The sequence below is a fragment of the Salvelinus fontinalis genome, chromosome 16 (assembly GCF_029448725.1).
Source record: "Salvelinus fontinalis isolate EN_2023a chromosome 16, ASM2944872v1, whole genome shotgun sequence".
Taxonomy (NCBI): Eukaryota; Metazoa; Chordata; class Actinopteri; order Salmoniformes; family Salmonidae; genus Salvelinus; species Salvelinus fontinalis.
This window is the reverse complement of record NC_074680.1, coordinates 34,146,053-34,173,651: the sequence shown is the minus strand read 5'-3', so window position 1 is coordinate 34,173,651 and position 27,599 is coordinate 34,146,053. Positions and strand designations below refer to the sequence as shown.

Below are 27,599 nucleotides of genomic sequence, written 5' to 3'. Positions count from 1 at the left end.
TTGATTATGTGAATTTCTTTATTTAAATAAATACGAACATATTATCCAATACATTAAATAACCCAAAATAAACAATACATAATCAATTGTGCGATTTAAAGCTCAATAGAAAATATATCCATATTTTATTATTCAAATCAATCTTTTAATGACACAGCCAAAGCTACATAAAACTAACACACAAATACTTTCAATACATTCTACGCATGTAGGGATTGAGCCTTCAACCTTGATATTGCCAGCACCATGGCCGAACCAGCTGTGCCACCAGGCTGGACCTCGTCACTCTAATAGCATTACTGTTTGATGGTAGGCCTGACACAGGTGCAGCCCACCGAGATGACCTTTGACTCCAGCCGGTAGTGGCATTTCTTCCCACTTCCCATCACCTTCCTCAGGACCAGGATCTGGTAGAAGATGGGTTTGGACTTCAGGCTCCAGTCCTCCTTACCCTTGATGTTCAGACATCCCTTCAGAGAGCACCTGACCTCCGAGATGATGGGGGGAAAGCGTCTATCGTCATAGGTAGTGCTGGAGAGAGAGGATGATATTAGAGATCAATGTATTCAACAGAGCACAGTCTCATACTTATTTCAAAGCAAGCATCTTAAAGGTATGAAAGGTATAAAAACAGTGTGTGTGGGGGGGGAGGGAGGTAGTAAATAGCCCTCCCCATGAGGACAAAGGCTATTTTAAGCTTTTAAGGGATAGGTTTAGAATTATGGTTAGGGATAAGGAAAATAGGATTTTGAATGCAAATACATGAATACATGAGTTCCCCACGAGGATAGAAGAACAAAACGTGTGTGTGTCTTGGTGTTGGTATCGATGTCCCCTTGTATTGTGATTTTTGCATTGTGTATGTGTAAGCTACTTGTTGGTTCTTACTTGTAAGTCCATGGGGAGATTGAATGGTTCCAAATGGGTCTGATGGAATGGAAAGGAACCAAGTAATTTGGGTCTAGGTGCAAGGGGAGAATTACTGTGACGGGACCTGTAGACTCTGACTCTGTAGGCTTCTTGTGTGTCTGCAGTGTGGTTCGTGTGTGGCTCTCTGTCTTCTCTGGATGGGCACGGGGGGCCGCCTCTGCCCCCATCATCATTACCAACACCCCCTTCATACACAGCACCTGAGAAAGCGAGGGACTGTTAGTAGCCTGGTATCACCTCTGAAATGGATCTTTACCCCAGGTTTCATTGGGACTCTTACTTTTCAAACAGCACACATTTTAATGTCTTCCCCAGCTGATAGACACCAGTGGCAAAATCCAGTAATATCTTGAAGAAACTAAAGTCATCACTTACCGTCAAAGACTGGAAGCTTAAAGTAGATAACATGATGCTGCTGTGTTGTACTGTGGTCTGGTTGTTCTGTTGCTGTGTTGTGGTCCTGGTCTGGTTGTCTGAGGTGATGCTGTTAGTTTTATACTGTAGTGGCCTGGTTCACTTCCTGTGACGCTGCAATTGATTTTCATCCTGTGCTTAGTAAGCACTAAGTAACCACACAGCATGGAAAGTAGTGCACATAGTTACTGCTGACATAAATGGAAAAGTTTGGCACGGGGGTGGCAGCATCATGTTGTGGGGATGCTTTGCTGCAGGAGGGCCTGGTGCACTTCACAAAATATATGGCATCAAGAGGTAGGAAAATGATGTAGATATATTGAAGCAACATCTCAAGACATCAGTCAGGAAGTTAAAGTTTGGTCGCAGAAGGGTCTTCCAAATGGACAATGACAACAAGCATACTTCCAAAGTTGTGGCAAAATGGCTTAAGGACAAAGTCACGATAATGGAGTGGCCATCACAAAGCCCTGACCTCAACCCTATAGAAAATTTGTTGGCAGAATTGAAAAAGCAAGGAGGCCTACAAACCTGACTCAGTTACACCAGCTCTGTAAGGAGCTGGTCACCCAACTTATTGTGGGAAGCTTGTGGAAGGCTACCCGAAACGTTTGACCCAAGTTAAAACATTTAAAAGACAATGCTACCAAATACTAATTGAGTGCATGTAAACTTCTGACCCACTGGGAATGTGATGAAATAAATAAAAGTTAAATAAATGATTCTCTCCACTATTATTCTGACATTTCACATTCTTAAAATAATGTGGTGATCCTAACTAACCTAAGACAGGGAATTTTTACCAGGATTAAACGTCAGGAATTGTGAAAAACTGAGTTTAACTGTATTTGGCTAAGGTGTATGTAAACTTCCGACTTCAGCTGTAAATGTGATATGAGTAATGTAAGATAGGTAAACATTATTAAAGTGCCATTATTTAGAGTGCATTGTATAAAGTGACTAGTGACCCATTTATTAAATTGGCCAGTGATTTGGTCTCAATGTAGGCAGCAGCCTCGAGTTAGTAATTGCTGTTTAACAGTCTGATGGCCTTGAAGCTGTTTTACTCTGGTACAAGCTTTGATTCACCTGTACTGACCTCACCTTCTGGATCGTAACGGTGTGAACAGGCAGTGGCTTGGGGGGGGGGTTGATGTTCTTGGTGATCTTTTTGGGCTTCCTGTGACATCGGGTGCTGTAGGTGTCATTGAGGGCAGGTAGTTTGACCCCTGGTGATGAGTTGTGCAGACCGCACCACCCTCTGGAGAGCCTTGCGTTTGATGGTGGTGCAGTTGCCGTACTAGCCTGACAGGATGCTCTCAATTGTGCATCTGTAAAAGTTTGTCAGGGTTTTGGGTGACAAGACAAATTTCTTCAGCCTCCTGAGGTTGAAGACGCTGTTGCGCCTTCTTCACCATACCGTCTGTGTGAGTGGACAATTTCAGTTTGTCTGTGATGTGTACGCCGAGGAACTTTACACCTTCTCCACTGTCCCTTTGATGTGGATAGGGGGGTGCTCCCTCTGCTGTTTCCTGAAGTCCACGATCAGCTCCTTTGTTGTTGATGTTGAGTAAGAGGTTGTTTTCCTGACACCACACTCAGAGTGCCCTCATCTCCTCCCTGTAGGTTGTCTTGTTGTTGTTGGTAATCAAGCCCACTACTGTTGTGTTGTCTGCAAACTTGATGATTGAGTTGTAGGCGTGCATGGCCACGCAGTCGTGGGTGAACGGAGTACAGGAGGGGGCTGAGCATGCACCTTGTGGGGCCCCAGTGTTGAGGGTCAGCGAAGTGGAGATGTTATTTCCTACCATTACCATCTGGGTGCGGCCCATCAGGAAATCCAGAACCCAATTGCACAGGGCCAGGTTGAGACCCAGGGCCTCCAGCTTGATGATGAGCTTGGAGGGTACTATGGTGTTGAATGCCGAGCTCTAGTCAATGAACAGCTTTCATACATAGGTATTCCTTTTGTCCAGATGGGATAGGACAATGTGATGGTGATTGTGTCGTCTGTGGACCTGTTGAGGCGGTATGCAAACTGAATTGGGTCTAGGGTGGCCGGTAAGGTGGAGGTGATATGATCCTAGTCTCTCAAAGCACTTCATGATGACAGAGGTGAGTGCTATGGGGCGGTAGTCATTTAGTTCAGTTCTTTGCCTTCTTGGGTACAGGAACAATGGTGGCCATCTTGAAGCATGTGGGGACAACAGACTGGGATAGGGAGCGATTGAATATGTCCGTAAACACCAGCCAGCTGATCTGCATGCTTTGAGGACAGATTTCCACCAGTAAAATGTCCATTGCTTGTGTTTCTTGGCACAAGCAAGTCTCTTATTATTATTGGAGTCCTTTAGTAGTGGTTTCTTTGCAGCAATTAGACCACGAAGGCCTGATTCACGCAGTCTCCTCTAAACAGTTGATGTTGAGATGTGTATGTTACTTGAACTCTGAAGCATTTATTTGGGCTGCAATCTAAGGTGTGTCGTGGAAAATTGCAAGATTATGTTATAATGCTTGTATTGCATTGTAATGGTTGTTTTACTCGACAGAATAGAGTCTTTTGTTAACTATTGTGTGTGTGTTCTACTGAGAATGGGCCTCTATGAGATAGCACTGACAGAGAAGATTTATGATGTCTTTGGGTGATTAAACCTAAAGAGCATTCCAGATAACATGAGCTAATGGTTCTGTTCTATGCCGTACCAGGGAGAGACGGTTCTAGTTTGGAGTAGGAGGGCCAGACACTGGTCTTTACAATTAAAACTATTGACACATCAGTAACTGTCTGCTATGTTTTATAGATATCTTTCATACAAATCTTAACCTTTGTGAACTGTTCGTAAGTTCTGTCGTTTGTCAGTGTAAGTGGAGAGGGGTGTATCTTGGCTATAAAAGATCTTTGTACTTTTCTGTAGGTACTTTCAATGGTTCATTAGAGATAGCGCATCATTGAAAGTCAAAATTGCTATTGCAAAGATAATTATTATTATTATTATTAAAGATGTAGTTTAAGTATAACTCTGACTGGTGTGTGAAGTTTGTAACTCTCCTCATTTGGGAAAGCAGAAACATGCCACCACAGGTGCAGTTAACTCTAATGAACTTATCCTCTGCAGCAGAGGTAACTCTGGGTCTTCCTTTCCTGTGGCGTTCCTCATGAGAGCCAGTTTCATCACAGCGCTTGGTTTTTGCGACTGCACTTTGCGACTGAAACTTTCACAGTTCTTGAAATCTTCCGGATTGACTGACCATCATGTCTTAAAGTAATGATGGACTGTCGTTTCTCTTTGCTTATTTAAGCTGTTCTTGCCATAATATGGACTTGGTCTTCTACCAAATAGGGCTATCTTATGTTGCCCTATTTGGAATAAGCACGAATTACGAAGAAAATAAATTCAACAAATTAACTTTTATCAAGGTACACCTGTTAATCGAAATACATTCCAGGTGACTACCTCATGAAGCTGGTTGAGAGAATGCCAAGAGTGTGCAAAGCTGTCATCAAGGCAAATGGTTGCTAATTTGAAGAATCTCAAATATATTTTGATTTGTTTAACACTTTTTTGCTTAAAAGATTCCATGTGTTATTTTACAGTTGTGATGTCTTCACTATTATTCTACAATGTAGAAAATAATACAAATAAGTAAAAACCCTTGAATGAGCAGGTGTCCAAACTTGCGATTAAGGTACTGTAATATGTACAGTACGAATTATCATCTCGACTAGCCCGTACCCCTGCACATTGACTCGGTACAGTTCCAACTTGTATTAAGCCTCATTATTTTATTGTGTTACTATTTTTCCTTTATTTATTCAGCAAATTTCCATATTTACTTTTTAAAAACTCCACATTGCTAGTTAAGGGCTTGTAAGTAAACATTTCACGGTAACTGTTGTATTCTACACGTGACAAATAAAAATGTAGTTGATTTTATTAGTCACATACACGTGATTAGCAGATGTTATTGCGGGTCTAGCGAAATGCTTTTGCTCCTAGCTCCGACAGTGCAGTAATATCTAACAAGTAATATCTAACAAATTACACAACATATACCCAATACAAAATCCAAAGATTTTCTATCGGGTTCAGGTCTGGAGACTGGCTAGGCCACTCCAGGACCTTGAGATGCTTCTTACGGAGCCACTCCTTAGTTGCCCTGGCTCTGTGTTTCGGGTCATTGTCATGCTGGAAGACCCAGCCACGACCAAGATCTCGCGATACATGGCCCCATCCATCCTCCCCTCAATACGGTGCAGTCGTCCTGTCCCCTTTGCAGAAACGCATCCCCAAAGAATGATGTTTCCACCTCCATGCTTCACGGTTGGGATGGTGTTCTTGGGGTTGTACTCATCCTTCTTCTTCCTCCAAACACGGCGAGTGGAGTTTAGACCAAAAAGCTCTATTTTTGTCTCATCAGACCACATGACCTTCTCCCATTCCTCCCCTGGATCATCCAGATGGTCATTGGCAAACTTCAGATGGGCCTGGACATGCGCTGGCTTGGGCAGGGGGACCTTGTGTGCACTGCAGGATTTTAATCCATGACGGCGTAGTGTGTTACTAATGGTTTCCTTTGAGACTGTGGTCCCAGCTCTCTTCAGGTCATTGACCAGGTCCTGCCGTGTAGTTCTCGGCTGATCCCTCACCTTCCTCATGATCATTGATGCCCCACAAGGTGAGATCTTGCATGGAGCCCCAGACCGAGGGTGATTGACCGTCATCTTGAACTTCTTCCATTTTCTAATAATTGCGCCAACAGTTGTTGCCTTCTCACCAAGCTGCTTGCCTATTGTCCTGTAGCCCATCCCAGCCTTGTGCAGGTCTACAATTGTATCCCTGATGTCCTTACACAGCTCTCTGGTCTTGGCCATTGTGGAGAGGTTGGAGTCTGTTTGATTGAGTGTGTGGACAGGTGTCTTTTATACAGGTAACGAGTTCAAACAGGTGCAGTTAAAACAAGTAATGAGTGGAGAACAGGAGGGCTTCTTAAAGAAAAACTAACAGGTCTGTGAGAGCCGGAATTCTTACTGGTAGGTAGGTGATCAAATACTTATGTCATGCAATAAAATGCAAATTAATTACTTTATCATACAATGTGATTTTCTGGATTTTTCTTTTAGATTCCGTCTCACAGTTGAAGTATACCTATGATAAAAATGACAGACCTCTACATGCATTGTAAGTAGGAAAACCTGCAAAATCGGCAGTGTATCAAATACTTATTCTCCCCACTGTACATATGAGATGAGTAATGCCAGATATGTAACATTATTAAGTGAATGAGATTTCGTAGAATAGTATACACATGAGATGAATAATCCCAGATATGTAAACATTAAGTGAATGAGATTTCGTAGAATAGTATACACATGAGATGAATAATCCCAGATATGTAAACATTAAGTGACTAAGATATTGTAGAATAGTATAGAATACAGTTCAGTATATACATATATGAGTAATGCCAGATATGTAAACATTATTAAAGTGACTAGTGTTCCATTCCTTAAAGTGCCCAGTGATTTCTAGTCTATGCCTAGAAATCACTTATGTAGAGCTCAACAAAGTGTTTGCCAAATCATTTTATACTGACATTAGCCAACCAGCCAGCTGTGGCAAGATGTATGGTTATGGGCCAGAGTTTGTCATGAATAGCTCTGATAGGTATGAAGATATCTATGTCACAGCAACAGTATGTCAGTTTAAACAGCTATTGTCAAGCCATTAGAGTCAGACTTTTTAGAGATCAGATCAACTTTATTATCCCACCAGGGGGAAAATTAATTTGGTCATATGCTTCAAATGATGATGTATGTCTGTCTGCAATTTGATATCAAAATATTTTTGGGGACTCAATGTTCACTGGGAAAATAGCAAAGTTAAAATCGTATCACAGTAATAATACAACTATGCAATCATAGACACCATACGAATCCTCGCTCTTGATACTCCCACGCGTCAACACTCAGAACATAATAAAACCAGCCCCTGACCTGGATTGTCATGCCGATCACTAGGACCGCACTGTGAGTTTCCATCCTTACATTTCACATTGCTTTGTCATGGTTTTGCACTCCCGGATCGTGTTCAACATGATATCGAGACAATGTAGTTATTATTTTGGTATCAATTGGCATTTACGAAACGGTAAGGGTAGATTCCCAACTATTCATGATAGCTAATATCTAGATGCGTTTTGGATGATTCAGTTCACTGTACAGAGCTGAACCCTAACACAGTGTGTCCCAAATAGTGGGCCTGGACATGACTAGTTCCCCTTTGGTCACAACAAAGGACTGAGTTCAGGCCAGACACATTGGTTTGATTCAGTTACAAGAAAAATCCAAAAGCTTTAGGCGAGTAATTTACAGCCCTTTCTGAAGTAAAAGTTAATATTCTCATAGTTGCAAAACTGTAACTGGTTTGACATTCAGTTCGCGACACATAAAGTAATGGAAATCGAGAGATCTTGGAGTGACAGTTCAGGTACTCCAGAAAGGCTTGCCTGTGTTTTATGTGGCTCAGACCTTCTAGGACTTTCTACTTGTTATGTCAACACAGTGTGACAATCTATGACACCACCGTCAGAGGAAATATGGACGTCAGGCCCAGGGTTAAGCTACATGGGGGTTTCTAAACATCCAGGAATCTCTGAAGTTGCTTCTTCTTCCTCCACTAAACCTACCAGTGTGGGCTAAGTAATATCTAGGAACCACTTCACCTGACCCCAAAAATAATTGTAAAACATATTTTTGAACTATTGCATTTTATATCAATTATATGGATTTAAAACCTGTTTATCTGTGGCTTACACTGGTCAATCAAGAGCTGAGAACAATTCACAAATATCTCTTTACTTTCCTGACTTCTCTAAGTGGATAGCAGCTGTCTTACAGGCTCCTGACCAAATCCGCTATTTTATGTTTTCATTAAGCTGATCTTAACGTTTTTTGTACACAATGTCTCTGCCATAATTTCCTATGACCGAAAACAGCTTCTGGACATCAGACAGCGATCACTAACCTCAATTTGGATGAGAATTTCTACTTCAACGAGTTGGCAGCTCTGGATGTTCTGCTTACTCCAGACCAGGCCCTAATGCCCGGGACTTAAAAGAGGAAGTAGCGGCAAAAAAAAAATAGAGGGAGGCAAAATGGCATCCTGCCGAGACTACGTCATCAAACAAATAGACGCCATTAACCTCCGTTCTGTTGGCAAATGTGCAGTTACTGGAAAACAAACTGGATGAGCGTTGTTCAAGAATATCATATCAAAGGGACCTGAAAAACTGTAATATCAAAACCGGGAGGACTAGTAAAATAGAATTGAAAAAAGCATGAGCACTGGTTGACTTGTAACATACACCACGAACTGGCACAGAGAGACAGGAAACACAGGGATATATACACCAGGGATAACAAGCGACACCAGGGATAACAAGCGACACCTGGAGGGGGTGGAGACAATAACAAGGACAGGTGAAACTGATCAGGGTGTGACAGGGGTTGTACGAGATCTTCAGTTTCTTGGCAATTTCTCGCATGGAATAGCCTTCATTTCTCAGAACAAGAATAGACTGACGAGTAAGAAAGTTCTTTGTTTCTGGCATTTTGAGCCTGTAATCGAACCAACAAATGCTAATGGTCCAGATACTGGACTAGTCTAAAGAAGGCCAATTTTATTGCTTCTTTAATCAGAACAACAGTTTTCAGCTGTGCTAAAATAATTGCAAAAAGGTTTTCTAATGACCAATTAGCCTTATAAAAACTTGGATTAGCTAAAACAATGTGCCATCAGAACACAGGCGTGATGGCTTCTGATTATTGGCCTCTGTAGATATTCCATAAAAAAATCAGCTGTTTCCAGGTACAATAGTCATTTACAACATTAACAATGTCAACACTATATTTCTGATCAAGTTGATGTTATTTTAATGGACAAATCATTTGCTTTTCTTTCGAAAACCAGATAATTTCTAAGTGACCCCATACTTTTGAACGGTAGTGTAGTCTCACTGGTTTCTCTATGCATCGCCAAGACCAAATGGCAGACTGGGATAAGACAAAGGGAGGAGGGGTGTGTCTCTTTGTTAACAACAGCAGGTGCACAATCTCTAATGTTAAGGAAGTCTCAAGTTTTTGATCGCCTGAGTTAGAATGGCTCATGATAAGCTGTAGACCATACTATTTACTTAGAGTTTATCTATATTTTTCGTAGCTGTCTATTTACCACCACAAACCTGGTGCTAGCGCTAAGACCACACTCAACTAGCTGTATATGGCCATAAGCAAACAAGACTATACGCATACAGATGCAGTGTTTGTGATTTTAATGCAGGGAAACTGAAATCAGTTTTGCCTCATTTTTACCAGCATGTCACCAGTGCAACTGGAGGCGAAAAAACTCTAGATCTCCTTTACTCCACACGCAGAAACGCATGCAAGGCCTCTAACTCTATCCTCCTGCTTCCTGCTTACAAGCAAAAACTCAAAAAGGAAGTTCATCGGATGTGGTCCGTTGAAGCGAATACTAAGCTACAGAACTGTTTCACCAGCACAGACTGGACTATGTTCTGGGATTCATCCAATAACATTGAGGAGTTTACCACATCAGTCACCGGCTTCATTAATAAGTGCATCAACAATGTCATCACCACAGTGACTGTACGTACCCCAACCAGAAGCCATGGATTACAAACATCTAATAAAAGCACATTTTATTGGTCACATACACATATTTAGCAGATGTTATTGTGGGTATAGCAAAATGCTTGTGTTCCTAGCTCCAAAAGTGCAGTAGTATCTAACAATTCACAACAATACACACAAATCTAAAAGTAAAATAATGAAATTCAGAAATATATAAATATTAGGACGAGCAATGTCTGAGTGGCATTGACTGAAATACAGTAGTACAGTATATACATATGAAATGAGTAAACAGTATGTTAAAATTAATTGTTTTCCATTTAAAGTGCCCAGTGATTCCATGTCTATTTACATAGGGCAGCAGCCTCTAAGGTGCAGGGTTGAGTAATCGGGTGGTAGCCGGCTAGTGATGGCTATTTAACAGTCTGATAGACTTGACATATAAGCTGTTTTTCAGTCTCTCGGTCCCAGCTTTGATAGACCAGTACGGACCTCACCTTCTGCATGATACCGGGGTGAACAGGCCCTGGCTCGGGTGGTTGATGCCCTTGATAATACTTTCGAACTTCCTGTGACATCGGGTGCTGTAGATTTCCTGGAGGGCAGGCACTGTGCCTCTGGTGATGCGTTGGGCGCTGCAGTTGCTGTACCAGGTGCTGATACAGGCCGATAGGATGCTCTCAGTTGTACATCTGTAAAAGTTTGTGAGGGTCTTAGGGGCCAAGCCAAATTTCTTCAGCCTCCTGAGGTTGAAGAGGTGCTGTTGCGCCTTCTTCACCATACTGTCTGTGTGGGTGGACCATTTCAGATTGTCAGTGATGTGTACGCCGAGGAACTTGAAGCTTTTCACCTTCTCCACTGCGGTCCTGTCTATGTCAATAGGGGAGTGCTCTATCTGTTGTCTCCTGAAGTCCACGATCAGCTCCTTCGTTTTGTTGACATTGATGGAGAGGTTGTTTTCCTGGCACCACTCCTCCAGGGCCCTCACTTCCTGCCTGTAGGCTGTCTTGTCATTGTTGATAATCAGGCCTACTACTGTTGTGTCATCTGCAACCTTGATGATTGAGTTGGAGGTGTGCATGGCCATGCAGTCAAGGGTGAACAGGGAGTACAGGAGGGGGCTGAGCATGCACCGTTGTGGGGCCCCTGTGTTGAGGGTCAGCATAGTGGAGGTGTTGTTTCCTACATTCAAGTTCAGACCCAGGGCCCGAGCTTAAGGATGAGCTTGGAGGGTACAGTACTATTGTGTTGAAGGCTGAGCTATAGTCAATTAACAGCATCCTTACATAGGTATTCATCTTGCCCAGATGGGATAGGGCAGTGAGCATCCTCACGGAGCTAAAGACTAGAGCTGCCGCTTTCAAAGAGCGGGATGCTAATCCGGACGCTTATAAGAAATGCTGCTACAACCTCTGATGAACCATCAAACAGGCAAATCAGTACTGAGATCCAATCCTACCACCCCGGCTTTGACGATCAACGGGTGTGTCAGGGCTTGCAAACTATCATGGATTACAAAAGGGAAACCCAGCTGTGAGCTACGCAGTGACACGAGCCTACTGTACCAGACAAGCTAACTGCCTTCTATGCTTGCTTCGAGGCAAGCAACACTGAACCATGCATGAGAGAATCAGCTGTTCCGGACTACTGTGTGATTTCGCTCGATATGAGTAAGACCTTTAAACAGGTTAACATTCGTAAGGCCGGGGCGCCCAACGAAATACCAGGACGCATACTCAGACGCTGACCAACGCTGACCTATGCTGACCAACTAGCAAGTGTCTTCACTGACATTTTCAACCTATCCCTGGCCCTGTTTGTAATACCTACATGTTTCAAGCAGACCACCATAGTCCCTGTGCCCAAGAAGCCAAGGAAACTTGACTAAATGACTAACGCCCCGTAGCACACATCAAATAGCCATTGAAATGCTTTGAAAGGCTGGTCATGGCTCACATCAACACCATCATCCCAGACACCCTAGATCCACTCATTCGCATACCGCCCCTACAGATCCACAGATGAGGCCATCTCTATTGCACTCCGCACTCGTCTAGTGTTTTGTTTTCTCATGGGTAGCAGATAAATAAGCCGCATTTTATTTATCGACATAGCACACATCCTCTCTCCAGACAAAATGGGGTCACAGAAGTGCTGATACGCTTCCAAGCCGTACAGGCCCTGAGCAACACGCAAGACTCTTACCAGTCACTGCAGCAGACTCAGAATGACACCTCGACACCTTCTGACAGAGACCTCAACAGGGGACGCTAGGAACCACATCACACAGGGTGACAAGGTGGCATCACAGGAAGAGGCAGGATCAGCAGGAAAGGCAAAGAAAGTTGGCGAAGTCCATAAAGGAAAGTACTGTATAGTAGAGTACACGTAAGAGCTCTCTCTCCATCTCTCGCTCTCGTTCTCTTATGTGGGTGGTGGTAGATGTAGCCTGTTCTAAAATAGGACAGTGGCTGGATGCAGTCAGCCTCTCACTCATCTGTGTGATGTCGTGCAGTGGTTGAGTGGTAGAGAGCACATGGGGAAACCATATCATTGGAGGCATCTATCTAGAACAGAGTTTTGTCTAGATGGAGAGATAGATAGCAAAGCTGTTTTGTAGTTCATAGCCTAGCGTGTAAGGGAATGACTAGACAACAACCGTGTAGGAGGAGGAGGTAGGAGTATCACACAACCGTTGCTTCTCTGATATGATCTTTTCAACCTATGTGGTTGATCACTGAGATAAGAGGATAGATGCATGCAACTGTCTACAGGAACGACCATCCATAGTACTATCCATAGTACTATAACCGCTGTGTGTGCAGGTTTACGTTCCAGCCCAGCAATAGTACACGATTTACCTTAACAAGATCTTGATGATGAGTTCACTAGTTGAATCAGGTGTGTTTTTTGCTGAGATGGGCCCGGTTCCCCAAAAGCATTTTAAGGCTAAGTTCATAGTTAGAAACTTCATAAGAGCATAATTTCATCTCCCAAAACCATTGCTATTAATATTTCACTTGAAAACACTCTAAATTTACTGCCTGCCTCAGACCACTCATAGAACAGTGCATCGTTAGATGCTTTTTTGCCCTCCCGTGTCACTTTATACATAGAAGATCTCTGCTAATCATAGAATCACATGGTTTATCCAGCTCTCTGTGACAGCTGATAACTTCAGAACAAAATGTACTATAAATACAGTTGCCAATGTCTTTGCAATTGATACAAACATGAATGAAGTGAAAACCGAGATGACTGCGTTAAAATATAAATATAGTAGGCTATAGGCCTATTTCAGTCCTATCGAAATACATTTCATGTTCAATCAATTGAGTTCTATTTCCCTACTTGTAGGCTACTGTCTGTAATTTGTCTCAATATATTTAATGATGTGTAATGTGTAGCCTAATGGTCACTTAGTACATTTTATTAGGTACGCATTAGAATAAGCGCCCTCAATATTTGCAGCTGTAGGTGGTAATAGGAACTGATCCATATTCATTATTGTGAAATAATGCTAATGTTAAGGTAACATTTAAATTGAGAACTTTCTTTCGATCTGACTTTCTTTCGATCCTATCAGTTTCGAGACATGCTGCAATGATGCACTTAGCAACTGTCATCTCTGTGTGGTGCTTTGGGAAACGCATGTTACATCTTCGGCCATTGTAGGAAAGATGCATTGTTAAAACACTCCTAAACCTAAATTCCACCGATATCGTGAAACTGGGCCCTGAGCTGTAACTAAACCATGGACAAACTGTAGGTCCCCAGGACCAGCAATCAAGAACGATGCACTAGGAGAAGCAAACAGAGCCACACAAGAGATAATATAATCTAGTCATCCCTTCTAAGAATCACTGCTCCTCTAATTTACGCAATGCACACAAAGCCCTCCCTCCCCCACCCTCCCTTCGGCAAATCCAACCATGATGCCATCTTGATCCTACCGTCTTATAGGCAGAAACTCAAACAGGATGTACCAGTGACAAGAACCATTCAATGCTGGTCTGAGCAACAGTAATCCACGCTTCATGATTGTTTTGATCATGTGGACTGGGATATGTTCCTGTCAGCCTCATAGAACAACATCTATCTATACGCTGACTCGGTGAGTGAGTTTATAAAAAAGTGCAAGGCAATCAAACAAGCAAAATGCCAGTACAGGGACAAAGTGGAGTCGCAATTCAACGGCTCAGACACGAGACGTATGTGACAGGGTCTACAGGAAATCACGGACTACAAAAATAAAACCAGCCACGTCACCGATATCACGCTTGAAGACAAACTAAACACCTTTGAGGATAATACAGTGCCACCGTCGCGGCCCGCTAACGTGGACTGGCTACAGTGCCACTGTCGCACGCACCCCCCCCCCCCCCCTCTCTTTCTCCGTGGCCGATGTGAGTAAAACATTTAAACGTGTAAATCCTCGCAAGGCTGCTGGCCCAGACGACATCCCCAGCCGCGTCCTCAGAGCATGCGCACACCAGCTGGCTGGTGTGTTTACAGACATATTCAATCACTCCTTATCCCAGTGTGCTGTCCATACATGCTTCCAGATGGTCACCATTGTTCCTGTACACAAGAAGGCAAAGATAACTGAACTAAATGACTACCGTCCTGTAGCACTCACCTCTGTCATCATGAAGTGCTTTGAGAGACTAGCCATTAATAAAAGTGGAATAAGCAGACAATGAAAGCTCTTACAATATCCAATGATTACATTTCTCTAACCTGTTTTAGAGAAATGTAATCATTGGATATTGTAAGAGCTTTCATTGTCTGCTTATTCCACTTTTATTAATGTGCACCACGAAGTCAGAACAGTTGGCAAAATTAAGAGGGGTAAATAAACCAAATTATTAGAGGCACATGGGCTACTAACATCTTACTACACAACATACACTTAGTATTACACTGGCATGTTACATCATTTATGCAGCAGCATACAAGACATTTTTAGACTCACCTTGTTGTGTTGTGCTCACTTGAACAGGAAGGTGGCGCGACAGTCCTTCATGGGAAAATATTGTCATCAAAGTCTGGCATTATCTGGATTTATGTGCTTTCAAAACAACTGGGAACTTGGAGAATAACAAAGTCGAATCTTGATGACGTCATTGGTCATTGGTCATAGCTCTAGAAAGGGGACGGATTTACAAGTCCGAGTTGGATGACCGTTCAAAATGTATTTTCCCAGTCGGAGTTTGTTTATTTTCCAACTTCCCAGTTGTCTTGAACTCACTGAAGTCAAGTTTTCGCAGTTCCGAGTTAACAGTCGTTTTGAGCGTGGCACAAATCATGCCTCATTGACAGCATGGCCAATGTCTATGTTGTTGTTTATAATTTTAAATTTGGTAAAGAGCCCCTTAATCCCACATTTGGGACCACACAGCCACTGTCACTGATTCCTTCCAAACCACTCGTTGTTGAATTTGTGATTTCCACCTTGCTGTGTAATGTTTACGTCCAATGGCTGATGAGCACCAACACATTTTTTCTATAATTTCTCTTCATTATTTCTCTTCATATGACAAGGATTAAAAAGGATTTGCCAGTAGATTGTCGACTTGATTCATGATGATGACTGCTAGGTAAGATTTTGAAAGTATGACGTTGACATGTCAGTCCAATCAAAGCTACTGTCGATATAACGTGATTTGATGTCATTTTATCTGTGGCCAATGACCTTGAGCCTTCTTGGATGGGCACTTCTAATGTACCTCTATGGCAGCACCCAAGGGCTACAATTTTTTATGTCTACGTTTACACGGAACCCAAACCGACTGCGCACGGGCGCCATCGTGCATACATTTAGTTTGTCCCCCTACACCAAACGCGATCTCGACACGCAGGTTAAAATATCAAAACAAACTCTGAACCAATTACATTAATTTGCGAACAGGTCAAAAAGCATGAAACATTTATGGAAATTTAGCTAGTTAGCTTGCACTTGCTAGCTAATTTGTCCTTTTTAGCTAGCTTGCTGTTGCTAGCTAATTTGTCCTGGGATATCAACATTGAGTTGTTATTTTACCTGAAATACACAAGGTCCTCTACTCCGACAATTAATCCACACATAAAACGGTCAACCGAATCGTTTCTAGTCATCTTTCCTCCTTCCAGGCTTTTTCATCTTTGAACTTATATGGTGATTGGCATCTAAACGTTCATAGTATTACTACACCGACCGGCATCACAGTTCGTCTTTCAATCACCCACGTGGGTATAACCAATGAGGAGATGGCACATGGGTACCTGCTTCTATAAACCAATGAGGAGATGGGAGAGACAGGACTTGCAGTGCGATCTGCGTCAGAAATAGAAAGGAGTTTTAGCCCTTGGCAAACTGTCACGTTCTCACCTTAGTTCCTTTTTTATGTCTTTATGTTAGGTTGGTCAGGGCGTGAGTTGGGGTGGGTAGTCTATGTTCTTTTTTCTATGTTGTTATATTTCTGTTTTTGGCCTGGTATGGTTCTCAATCAGAGGAAGCTGTCGATCGTTGTCTCTGATTGAGAATCATACTCAGGTAGCCTGTTTCCCCCATTTTGGTGGTGGGTGTTTATTTTCTGTTCACCTTGCAGAACTGTTTCGTTTTCTCCTCGTTGTTATTTTGTGTAGTGTTCAGTTTTCAATTAAATTATGACGAACACTTACCACGCTGCATTTGGGTCCTCTTCTCCATCACCAGACGAGAATCGTTACACAAACGCAGATGCTCGTTGACGCGCGCGAGCAGTGTGGGTGCAATAATTGAATAACATAGATTTCTACATTTATTTTGCAATGCTCGCGCACGCGACGCGAGCGGTGTGGTCAGCCTATTAGTCTTGGCAGTGATGTGGTGTCCCCATGAGTGACAGAGCACTGAGCTAATCACGGCGTAACGCTCCGTATTTTCTGCTGGCTTGCCCCACCACCACAGAAAGCCCTGAGCTAGGCTGAAACACCTGTATTTTGGAGATGCCTTACTCAAGAAAACAAAAAAGAGATTATGTTTGTATGCGGCTTTATTAACTCAATTAAATATATATATTCTGCAAAAAAAAAGAGATATATATATTTTTACATTGTTTTCAAACTTATATGTGACATGTATTAATGCCAAAATAACATGCAAAACAGGCAAGCCCTCCCACAAATTGTATTTTATTTTTATTGTATTTATTTTTTGCTAAATACTATGTGGGGCTCAAAACAGGATGACCGGTCGCCACTGGTTACAGAGAAGCATTTTTGATAAACTTTTTAAACACAGATCATATAAACGCGCCATTTTCACATATGTAGACACTGGTACGGTGCTGGAGATAATGAATATGAGGTTGAAAAGTAGCGGAAATGCCCTTTAACACCCTTTTCTATGGTGTTTCCACACCCAAAGACGTCGGTAGTAGATTAGATAAGGCCAACTAACTTAGATCTGCAGAATCTCCCGTTGTTTCCAATGGTCTACCGCCGATATGCAGGTCAAAGATAATATCTAATTTTTATCACTTTTCTAATCAATAGTACTTGCAGTTCTTCCACTCAAGACAATAATATAAATACACCACTCCGGGAGACAGAAGGATGTGGAAGACATCAGAGATGGAGCTCAAAAACAATGCGTTGAAATACCTGGTGAGTAAAATAGACAGCATGTATGAGAAAGCAACTACTAAGGTTTTTTATTATACTGAACATCATATGTAACAATTGATTAATTTGCCATCCTTTTGTTGCCATATACTTCTGACGTGCTGGTTGATTTAAAAAAAAAATGTTTGCCTCATGTATTCATTAGTACAGTGCAGCATCACATCCGATTTGGACAAATATATTCATTTAATTGATGAAAATGCAAGTAGAATAGTTTCTGTCCCATGGTGTTTGATTATCCGGTCTGTTTCTGCTTAAGTTTCAGCACTATTAATTTGTTACATAACTTGTAATATTTACTTGTATTTCCATCTCTTCCCATCCTCAGGTTGTGTGTTGTGTGTCTATGCTGCTGGGCCTGACTATGGCCAAAGGGAAGAAGAGGTGTGAGGACACACTGACCATTCCTTCAGACTACTACAAGACTCCTTCAGAGGAATCAGAGGGAAACGGGAACATCAACACACGCTCCCTGTCCCCCTGGACCTGGAAGTAAGTTTTTTTTTTTTTTTTTTTTTTTTTTTTTTTTTCACCTTTATTTAACCAGGTAGGCTAGTTGAGAACAAGTTCTCATTTGCAACTGCGACCTGGCCAAGATAAAGCATAGCAGTGTGAACAGACAACAACACATAGTTACACATGGAGTAAACAATAAACAAGTCAATAACGGTAGGAAAAAGAGAATCTATATACAATGTGTGCAAAAGGCATGAGGTAGGCAATAAATCGAATAATTACAATTTAGCAGATTAACACTGGAGTGATAAATCATCAGATGATCATGTGCAAGAAGAGATACTGGTGTGCAAAAGAGCAGAAAAGTAAATAAATAAAAGCAGTATGGGGGTGAGGTAGGTAAATTGGGTGGGTAGTTTACAGATGGACTATGTACAGCTGCAGCGATCGGTTAGCTGCTCGGATAGCAGATTTTTAAAGTTGTTGAGGGAGATAAAAGTCTCCAACTTCAGAGATTTTTGCAATTCGTTCCAATCGCAGGCAGCAGAGAACTGGAAGGAAAGGCGTCCAAATGAGGTTTTGGCTTTAGGGATGATCAGTGAGATACACCTGCTGGAGCGCGTGCTACGGGTGGGTGTAGCCATCGTGACCAGTGAACTGAGATAAGGCGGCACTTTACCTAGCGTAGCCTTGTAGATGACCTGGAGCCAGTGGGTCTGACGACGAACATGTAGCGAGGGCCAGCCGACTAGGGCATACAGGTCGCAGTGGTGGGTCGTATAAGGTGCTTTAGTAACAAAACGGATGGCACTGTGATAAACTGCATCCAGTTTGCTAAGCAGAGTGTTGGAAGCTATTTTGTAGATGACATCGCCGAAGTCGAGGATTGGTAGGATAGTCAGTTTTACTAGGGTAAGTTTGGCGGCCTGAGTGAAGGAGGCTTTGTTCCGGAATAGAAAGCCGACTCTAGATTTGATTTTGGATTGGAGATGTTTGATATGAGTCTGGAAGGAGAGTTTGCAGTCTAGCCAGACACCTAGGTACTTATAGATGTCCACATATTCTAGGTCGGAACCGTCCAGGGTGGTGATGCTAGTCGGGCGTGCGGGTGCAGGCAGCAAACGGTTGAAAAGCATGCATTTGGTTTTACTAGCATTTAAGAGCAGTTGGAGGCCACGGAAGGAGTGTTGTATGGCATTGAAGCTCATTTGGAGGTTAGATAGCACAGTGTCCAGGGAAGGGCCGGAAGTATACAGAATGGTGTCGTCTGCGTAGAGGTGGATCAGGGAATCGCCCGCAGCAAGAGCAACATCATTGATGTATACAGAGAAAAGAGTCGGCCCGAGAATTGAACCCTGTGGTACCCCCATAGAGACTGCCAGAGGACCGGACAACATGCCCTCCGATTTGACACACTGAACTCTGTCTGCAAAGTAGTTGGTGAACCAGGCAAGGCAGTCATTAGAAAAACCGAGGCTATTGAGTCTGCCGATAAGAATATGGTGATTGACAGAGTCGAAAGCCTTGGCCAGGTCGATGAAGACGGCTGCACAGTAATGTCTTTTATCGATGGCGGTTATGATATCGTTTAGTACCTTGAGCGTGGCTGAGGTGCACCCGTGACCGGCTCGGAAACCGGATTGCACAGCCGAGAAGGTACGGTGGGATTCGAGATGGTCAGTGATCTGTTTGTTGACTTGGCTTTCGAAGACCTTAGCTAGGCAGGGCAGGATGGATATAGGTCTGTAACAGTTTGGGTCCAGGGTGTCTCCCCCTTTGAAGAGGGGAATGACAGCGGCAGCTTTCCAATCCTTGGGGATCTCAGATGATACGAAGGAGAGGTTGAACAGGCTGGTAATAGGGGGTGCGACAATGGCGGCGGACAGTTTCAGAAATAGGGGGTCCAGATTGTCAAGCCCAGCTGATTTGTATGGGTCCAGGTTTTCCAGCTCTTTCAGAACATCTGCTATCTGGATATGGGTAAAGGAGAAGCTGGGGACGCTTGGGCGAGTAGCAGCGGGCCGGGCGGGGCTGCTGGCCAAGGTTGGAGTCGCCAGGTGGAAGGCATGGCCAGCCATTGAGAAATGTTTGTTGAAGTTTTCGATTATCGAGGACTTATCAGTGGTGACCGTGTTATCTAGCCTCAGTGCAGTGGGCAGCTGGGAGGAGGTGCTCTTGTTTTCCATGGACTTTACAGTATCCCAGAACTTTTTGGAGTTAGAGCTGCAGGATGCAAATTTCTGCTTGAAAAAGCTGGCCTTTGCTTTCCTGACTGACTGCGTGTATTGGTTCCTGACTTCCCTGAACAGTTGCATATCACGGGGGCTCTTCGATGCTATCGCAGTTCGCCACAGGATGTTTTTGTGCTGGTCGAGGGCAGTCAGGTCTGGAGTGAACCAAGGGCTATATCTGTTCTTGGTTCTGCATTTTTTGAACGGAGCATGCTTGTCTAATATGGTGAGGAAGTAACTTTTAAAGAATGACCAGGCATCCTCAACTGACGGGATGAGGTCAATATCCTTCCAGGGTACCCGGGCCAGGTCGATTAGAAAGGCCTGCTCGCAGAAGTGTTTCAGGGAGCGTTTGACAGTGATGAGGGGTGGTCGTTTGACCGTGGACCCGTGGCGGATACAGGCAATGAGGCAGTGATCGCTGAGATCTTGATTGAAGACAGCAGAGGTGTATTTGGAGGGCAAGTTGGTCAGGATAATGTCTATTAGGGTGCCCATGTTTACGGATTTCGGGTTGTACCTGGTGGGTTCCTTGATGATTTGTGTGAGATTGAGGGCATCAAGCTTAGATTGTAGGACTGCCGGGGTGTTAAGCATATCCCAGTTTAGGTCACCTAACAGAACAAACTCTGAAGCTAGATGGGGAGCGATCAATTCACAGATGGTGTCCAGGGCACAGCTGGGAGCTGAGGGGGGTCGGTAGCAGGCGGCAACAGTGAGAGACTTATTTCTGGAGAGATTAATTTTTAAAATTAGAAGTTCAAACTGTTTGGGCATAGACTTGGAAAGTATGACAGAACTTTGCAGGCTATCTCTGCAGTAGATTGCAACTCCTCCCCCTTTGGCAGTTCTATCTTGACGGAAAGTGTTATAGTTGGGTATGGAAATCTCAGAGTTTTTGGTGGCCTTCCTAAGCCAGGATTCAGACACGGCAAGGACATCAGGGTTGGCAGAGTGTGCTAAAGCGGTGAGTAAGGCAAACTTAGGCAGGAGGCTTCTGATGTTGACATGCATGAGGCCAAGGCTTTTTCGATCACAGAAGTCAACAAATGAGGGTGACTGGGGACATGCAGGGCCTGGGTTTACCTCCACATCACCCGAGGAACAGAGGAGCAGTAGGATGAGGGTGCGGCTAAAGGCTATCAAAACTGGTCGCCTAGAGCGTTGGGGACAAGGAATAAAAGGAGCAGATTTATGGGCGTGGTAGAATAGATTCTGGGCATAATGTGCAGACCAGGGTATGGTGGGGCACGGGTACAGCGGAGGCAAGCCCAGGCACTGGGTGATGATAAGAGAGGTTGTATCTCTGGACATGTTGGTCTCAATGGGTGAGGTCACCGCATGTGTGGGGGGTGGGACAAAGGAGGTATCAGAGGTACGGAGAGTGGAACTACGGGGTCCATTGCAAACCAAAACAATGATAACTAGCCTGAACAACAGTATGCAAGGCATATTGATATTTGAGAGAGACATACAATAAGGCATAAAGTGATTGCAGGTCATGATTGGGAGAGCTAGCTAAAACAGCAGGTCAGATAACAGCAGCTAGTCGGCTAACACAGCAACAGAAGGTAAAAATGGCGACGACTGGGCAGAGAGGGTCGGATTAACTACACACAGATCCTGAGTTAAGGCACAGAGCCGACAGATAAAACACAAATAAACAGAATGGAGTACCGTGAATTAATGGACAGTCAAGCAGGCATAAGCTATGTAGCCAAGTGATCATAGTGTCCAGGGGCCAGCCGTAGATGAAGTAGTGAGGCCTCCACTAAGCTAGCCCGCGGCGTTTAAAGTTAGTAGCCCGGGGGGGTGGTCTGCTCAGACGGAGGGGGTCTGCTCAGACGGAGGCCGGTTGAGGGCACAGCGGATGGGGTATTTGTCTGCAGACCAGACGTGGTCGTGTCGACAGAGAATCCAAGCCGGATGGCGGTGGCGAAAGAGAGGTTGTGAGTTGTAGAATTGTGTTTGCTAACTGGTGCTAGCTTCGTGATTCAGACAGCTAGTCATGGGTAGCAAGCTAGCAGAAGATGGAGGTCTGTTTTTAGCCACGCCGTGCAATTCTGTCGGTAGATTAGTGGGGTTCCGTGTGGTAGAGGGGACCAATCCAGTTGTCAAAATAGTTATAGTGGCCTAAGAAGATTGTTCGATAGACCTGTTCAGATAGCAGCCGATATGCTCAAGACAGCTAACGATTAGCGGGCCGCAGTTAGTATATGGACGTTCAGGTTACGTCGCGATGGAGGGGCCGGTTGAAATACTCCCTCGGGCAGATAACGTCGGTATCCCAGTCGTGAAGGCCCGGTGGGGCTCCGCATCGGCAGTAAAACGGGTCCGGATAGGTGATTGTAGCCCAGGAGTGGCTGATGGCACTCTTCAGCTGGCTAGCTCCGGGATAATTGGTGTTTGCTCCGGAATTGGTGTTAGCCGATAGTCACTCGGATAGCAGCTAGTTAGCTGCAAGATCCAGGTGTAAATGTCCAGAGCTTGAGGTAAAAATCCGGGGATATGGAGAGAAAAATAGGTCTGGTATGCTCTGGTCTTAGTTGTACAAAACTGGCAATAGTTTTCCGAGCTAAAGGATAACTGATGAGCGCTAGCTGTGGTTAGCTGAACTATTAACGTTAGCTACTAACGTTAGCTTGTGAGCTGGCTAACTTCTGGTTAGCTTGTTAGCTTCTGTTGTAGATTTCGGATACGAGGTGAATAATACTTTTGAGGAAGAAAAAAAAACAGATCCGCACCACATTTGGTGAGGTGGGTTGCAGGAGAGTGTTTTGAAGTTGAGTTTTTAAGAAGAAAATAATATATATATAAAAAAGATATGCGAAGAAAAATATATATACACGGGACAAGACGAGGACAATGGACATCTGACTGCGACGCCATCTTGGATTTTACAGCAACACATACACTAAAGTATTTGATACTGTTCTTAAAGGGATAGTTTTCAGAAATGCTGACCTCGGGAGGAGTTATTCGACCGCCTTAAAATGTTAATTTCAAGATCTAAGGAAAGCCTGTGAAAACTATCCCTTAAAACAGTATTTAGTAAGTTTTACTGTTTAAATATTTGTTGTTGATTTATTGCTTAAGTGGTTTTCCTCTCTTTCATCTCCAGACCCTTTACAGTGGAGAACCGTATTCCTCCGACCATTTGGGAAGCCAAGTGCAGCTCTATGTACTGTGTCTACCCCACCAACAGCAGCCAGGCCGCGGGCTACCGGCAGAACTCTGTACCTATCTACCAGCAGGTCCTGGTGCTCCATATCTCAGCCACTAGGAAGTGCTACATCGTCTCCTTCCTGTCCGTGGCCGTGGGGTGCACCTGTGCCTGGGCAAGAACCTCTTGATGTAGTCTGCAGAACAGTATATATATGGTCTTTCTTTGTTTGGCTATTAATTTAATTCAATCAAAATGTTATTTAATGTATTTTAATTTAAAGCTTCCAAGGAAGTCCAATATTTGTTGATCCCACAAAGCCAGAAGAATTGACTGTGAATAATTGAGTAGAATTCAAGAAAAATATCACCATTAAAATGTTATGTATTTATAAATGTTTTCCACTTGAGCAATAAAAGCATTTTAAAACCCCACTTGTCTTACACTTTTTGAACCATATATATGTTTATAATATACTATAATAGTATTGTATTGTGGAATCTACATGGAAAATACACTGGATTTTATTCACGTCTCCATCGCAACCAAAAATCTATGTTGTTTTGAGGGTGGAATTTCAACCACAGGATTACAGTATGTCATCATTGTAACCAGTGCTGTGTGTAAGTTTATTATGCAAACAATTTGGAATTTCGAACACATTAATGTTTCTTATAAAAAACAGAAGTAACGCAATCAGTCTTTCCTCAACTCTTGGCCGAAAGAGACTGGCATGCATAGTATTAATATTAGCCCTCATATTACAATGAAGAGCAACAAGTGCCGCTCTGTACTGGGACAGCTGCAGCTTTACTAGGTCCTTCTTTGTAGCATTTAACCATATACCTGGACAATAATCAAGATAAGATAAAACTAGAGCCTGCAGGACATTCTTTGTGGAGTGTGGTGTCAAAAAAGCAGAGCATCTCTTTATTATGGACAGACCTCTCTCCATCTTTACAACCATTGAATCTATATGTTTTGACTATGCCAGTTTAGAATCTAAGGTAACACCAAGTAATTTAGTCTCCTGAACTCGTTCAATAACCACACCAGATTCAGCTGAGTTCTAAAACTTAGGGAATGATTTGTACCAAATACAATGCTCTTGATGTTCAGGACTAGTTTATTACTGGCCACCCATTCCAAAACAGACAACTCTTTATAAAGGGTTTCAGTGAATTCATTAGCTGTGGTTGCTGATATGGTTGAATGAATCATCAGCATACATGGACACACATGCTTTGTTTAATGCCGGTGGTAGGTCATTGGTAAAAAATAAAAAGAGTAGAGGGCCTAGAGAGCTGCCCTGCGGTACACCACACTTTACATGTTTGACATTAACAAAGCTTCCATTAAAGAAAATCATCTGAGTTCTATCAGATAGATAGCTCTGAATCCATGATATGGCAGAGGTTGAAAAGCCATAAAACATACGTTCTCTCAAGAACTATCAGGTTTGAAGGTAAGACCCCAGGTGCAGATGGTGTCGAAGTAACAAAAGTTTATTAAATCGAACACAGGCAGGCAAAGGTACAGGACGGCAGGCAGGCTCAGGGCAGGCAGAAAGGTAAAAACTGGGAAAATAGGAACTATAGACAAGACAGGAGCAAGGGAAAAGCAGGAGACAAAGGGCCGTGAGACGTGGATTTAATCTGGACACATGAAAGGTAGGATTTATACAAAGGGTCTGGGGCAACAGAAAACGAACAGCAGAGGGGCTAATGATTTTGGAGATGGGAAACGGGCCGATAAACCGGGGGGAGAGTTTGCGGGATTCCACCCGGAGGGGTAGATCCCGGGTGGACAGCCATACCCGCTGCCAGAGATGATACCGGGGAGCCGGGGACCGGTGGCGATCCGCTTGTCGTCGAAACCTGGATGTGGTCTTGAGGGGGGCTGACCGGGCTCTCCTACAGGTATGATGACAGTGGCAGACAAACATCTGGGCAGAAGGTATGCCAACCTCTTCTTCCTGCTCAGGGAAGAGTGGGGGCTGATACCCCAGGGAACACTCAAAGGGAAATAGACCGGTGGCAGAGCAGGGAAGGGTGTTGCGGGCGTATTCGACACACACCAGCTGCTGGCTCCAGGTGGTGGGGTTGGCGGAGACCACGCAGCACATAGTAGTCTCTAGGTCCTGGTTGGCTCGCTCCGACTGGCCATTGGACTGGGGGTGAAACCTGGAGGACAGACTAGCCGATTACCCAATGAGGGTGCAGAACACCTTCCAGAACCGGGACGAGAACTGAGGGCCCCGGTCAGAGACCATGTCGACTGGTAGTCCATGGATCCGGAAGACATGCTGCAACATGAGCTGGGCCGTCTCTTTGGCAGAGGGTAGTTTGGGGAGAGGAATGAAGTGGGCTGCTTTGGAAAACCGATCTACCACCGTCTAGATGGCCGTGTTGCCATCAGATGGGGGAAGACCCGTGACAAAGTCCAGGGAGATATGAGACCAGGGATGGTGAGGGACAGGCATAGGTTGGAGCAGACCAGCCAGAGCTTGTTGAGGAGTCTTGTTTTGTGCACAAACTGTGGAAGCGGCAACAAATGCGGAGACGTCAGGGACCATGGTAGGCCACCAAAAGCGTTGTCGCACAAGAGCCAGGTTCCGACGGGAGCCCAAGTGCCAGGCCAGTCTGGAGGAGTGGGCCCTGGAGCGGACCACGTCAGCCACAAACATCAGGTTATCTGGCCCCCCCCCCCCCCCCCCAGGGTTCGGCTGGTAATGCTGTGCCTTCCGGACCGGGATGCATGGGCACAGGGTCTTGTCCTTCTGCGCTGGCGGGAGAGGACAAAGGACAGATAAATCCTGCAGCTAGGGAGTCCCCAATGTAGGTCTCCATAGCCTTGGTCTCCTGTCCCGACAGTGAGTACAGTCGTCCCCGGGGCAGAGTGGTGCTAGGGAGACGGTCAATCCTGCAGTCATATGGTCGGTGCAGGGGAAGCGAAGTGGCCCGGGCCTTGTTGAACACTTCCCGAAGGTCCTGGTATTCCGCGGGAATGGCGGACAGGTTGCGCTGACTTCAGACAATGGGTGTGGCAGAACGGACTCCAGCCCATGATGGCACCAGTAGATGAGAGGATTGTGTCGCTGGAGCCAGGAGAATCCCAAAATCACGGGAATCTGAGAAGACTTAATAAGCAGAAATTGAATAGTCTCCCTGTGATTCCCTGACACCAATAGGTTGATGGGAGTGTTATTATGAGTGACCCGGCCTATAGAGCGCCCGTACAGCGCTCTAACATCAATGGGAATGGAGAGGGGCTGAGTGGGGATGTTCATCTTGGAAGCCAGGGTAGCATCCTAAAAGCTCTCATCGGCCCCAGAGTCTATGAGGACCCGAAGAGATTTAGCCTGGTTTCCCCACAGCAGAATGGCATGAAAAGGGGTGCGAGCAAGGGAAGCAGAAAAGTTCTCCATATGGCCCACCAGAATACTCGCTCCTACCGGCGAGCCTGGTCTTTTAAAGGACAAGAGGGCCCTAAGTGACCAAGAGTCCCGCAATACAGACAACTCTTTGTGTTGATCCTGTATTGCCAGTTCCCCTGGCGACAGCCCAACTCTGCCTAGCAGAAGCGGTGACTCAGCCATCTTCGGCTACTCTCGGGGGATGTTGGGAAGTTGGGAACTTCCGGGATGACTCGAAGGCAAGGTGGAATCCCTGGACGTGAGAGCGAAATCGAATTTCCTCTCCTCTGTCATTCCCGTAATCGCCAATCGATTCGGATGTTCAAAGCGATGAGGGATTCGAGATCCGTAGGTAACTCCCGAGCAGCAAGCTCGTCCTTGACCTCCTCCGAGACGCCGTGCAGGACCATATCAAACAGCGGTCCTGGTTCCAAGCACTCTCCGCTGCCAACGTGCGGAAATCCACTGCATAGTCTGCCACACTGCGGGAGTCCTGCCGAAGCTGGATTAGCTTCAGGGCAACTTCTCTCCCGGAGAACGGTGCATCAAAAACCTTCTTCATCTCTCCCACAAACCACTCCAGGCTACCGCATATGACCGGCAGTTGTTCACCACAGTAGCCCAGGAGAGAGCCATCCGGATGTGTGATGAGGTAGGCTATCTTGGAGAGATCCAAGGGGAAGGAGGAGGGCT

At 44.4% G+C, this 27,599-nt stretch overlaps 2 protein-coding genes across 2 annotated transcripts; one reads left to right on the top strand and one right to left on the bottom strand.

Annotated features, from left to right (window-relative positions):
- Positions 1–19: 19 nt before the first annotated feature.
- Positions 20–3,602, bottom strand: LOC129813060 (interleukin-17F-like). Its single transcript, XM_055865208.1, has 2 exons — positions 889–3,602; positions 20–531 (listed from the first exon to the last, which is right to left on the bottom strand). The coding sequence occupies exons 1-2, from the start codon at positions 1,119–1,121 to the stop codon at positions 297–299; spliced, it is 468 nt and encodes a 155-aa protein (XP_055721183.1). The 5' UTR covers positions 1,122–3,602; the 3' UTR covers positions 20–296.
- A 13,967-nt stretch (positions 3,603–17,569) lies between these two features.
- Positions 17,570–23,850, top strand: LOC129813057 (interleukin-17A-like). The gene is made up of 3 exons (XM_055865204.1): positions 17,570–17,623; positions 17,970–18,133; positions 23,450–23,850. The coding sequence occupies exons 1-3, from the start codon at positions 17,573–17,575 to the stop codon at positions 23,679–23,681; spliced, it is 447 nt and encodes a 148-aa protein (XP_055721179.1). The 5' UTR covers positions 17,570–17,572; the 3' UTR covers positions 23,682–23,850.
- Positions 23,851–27,599: the final 3,749 nt, after the last annotated feature.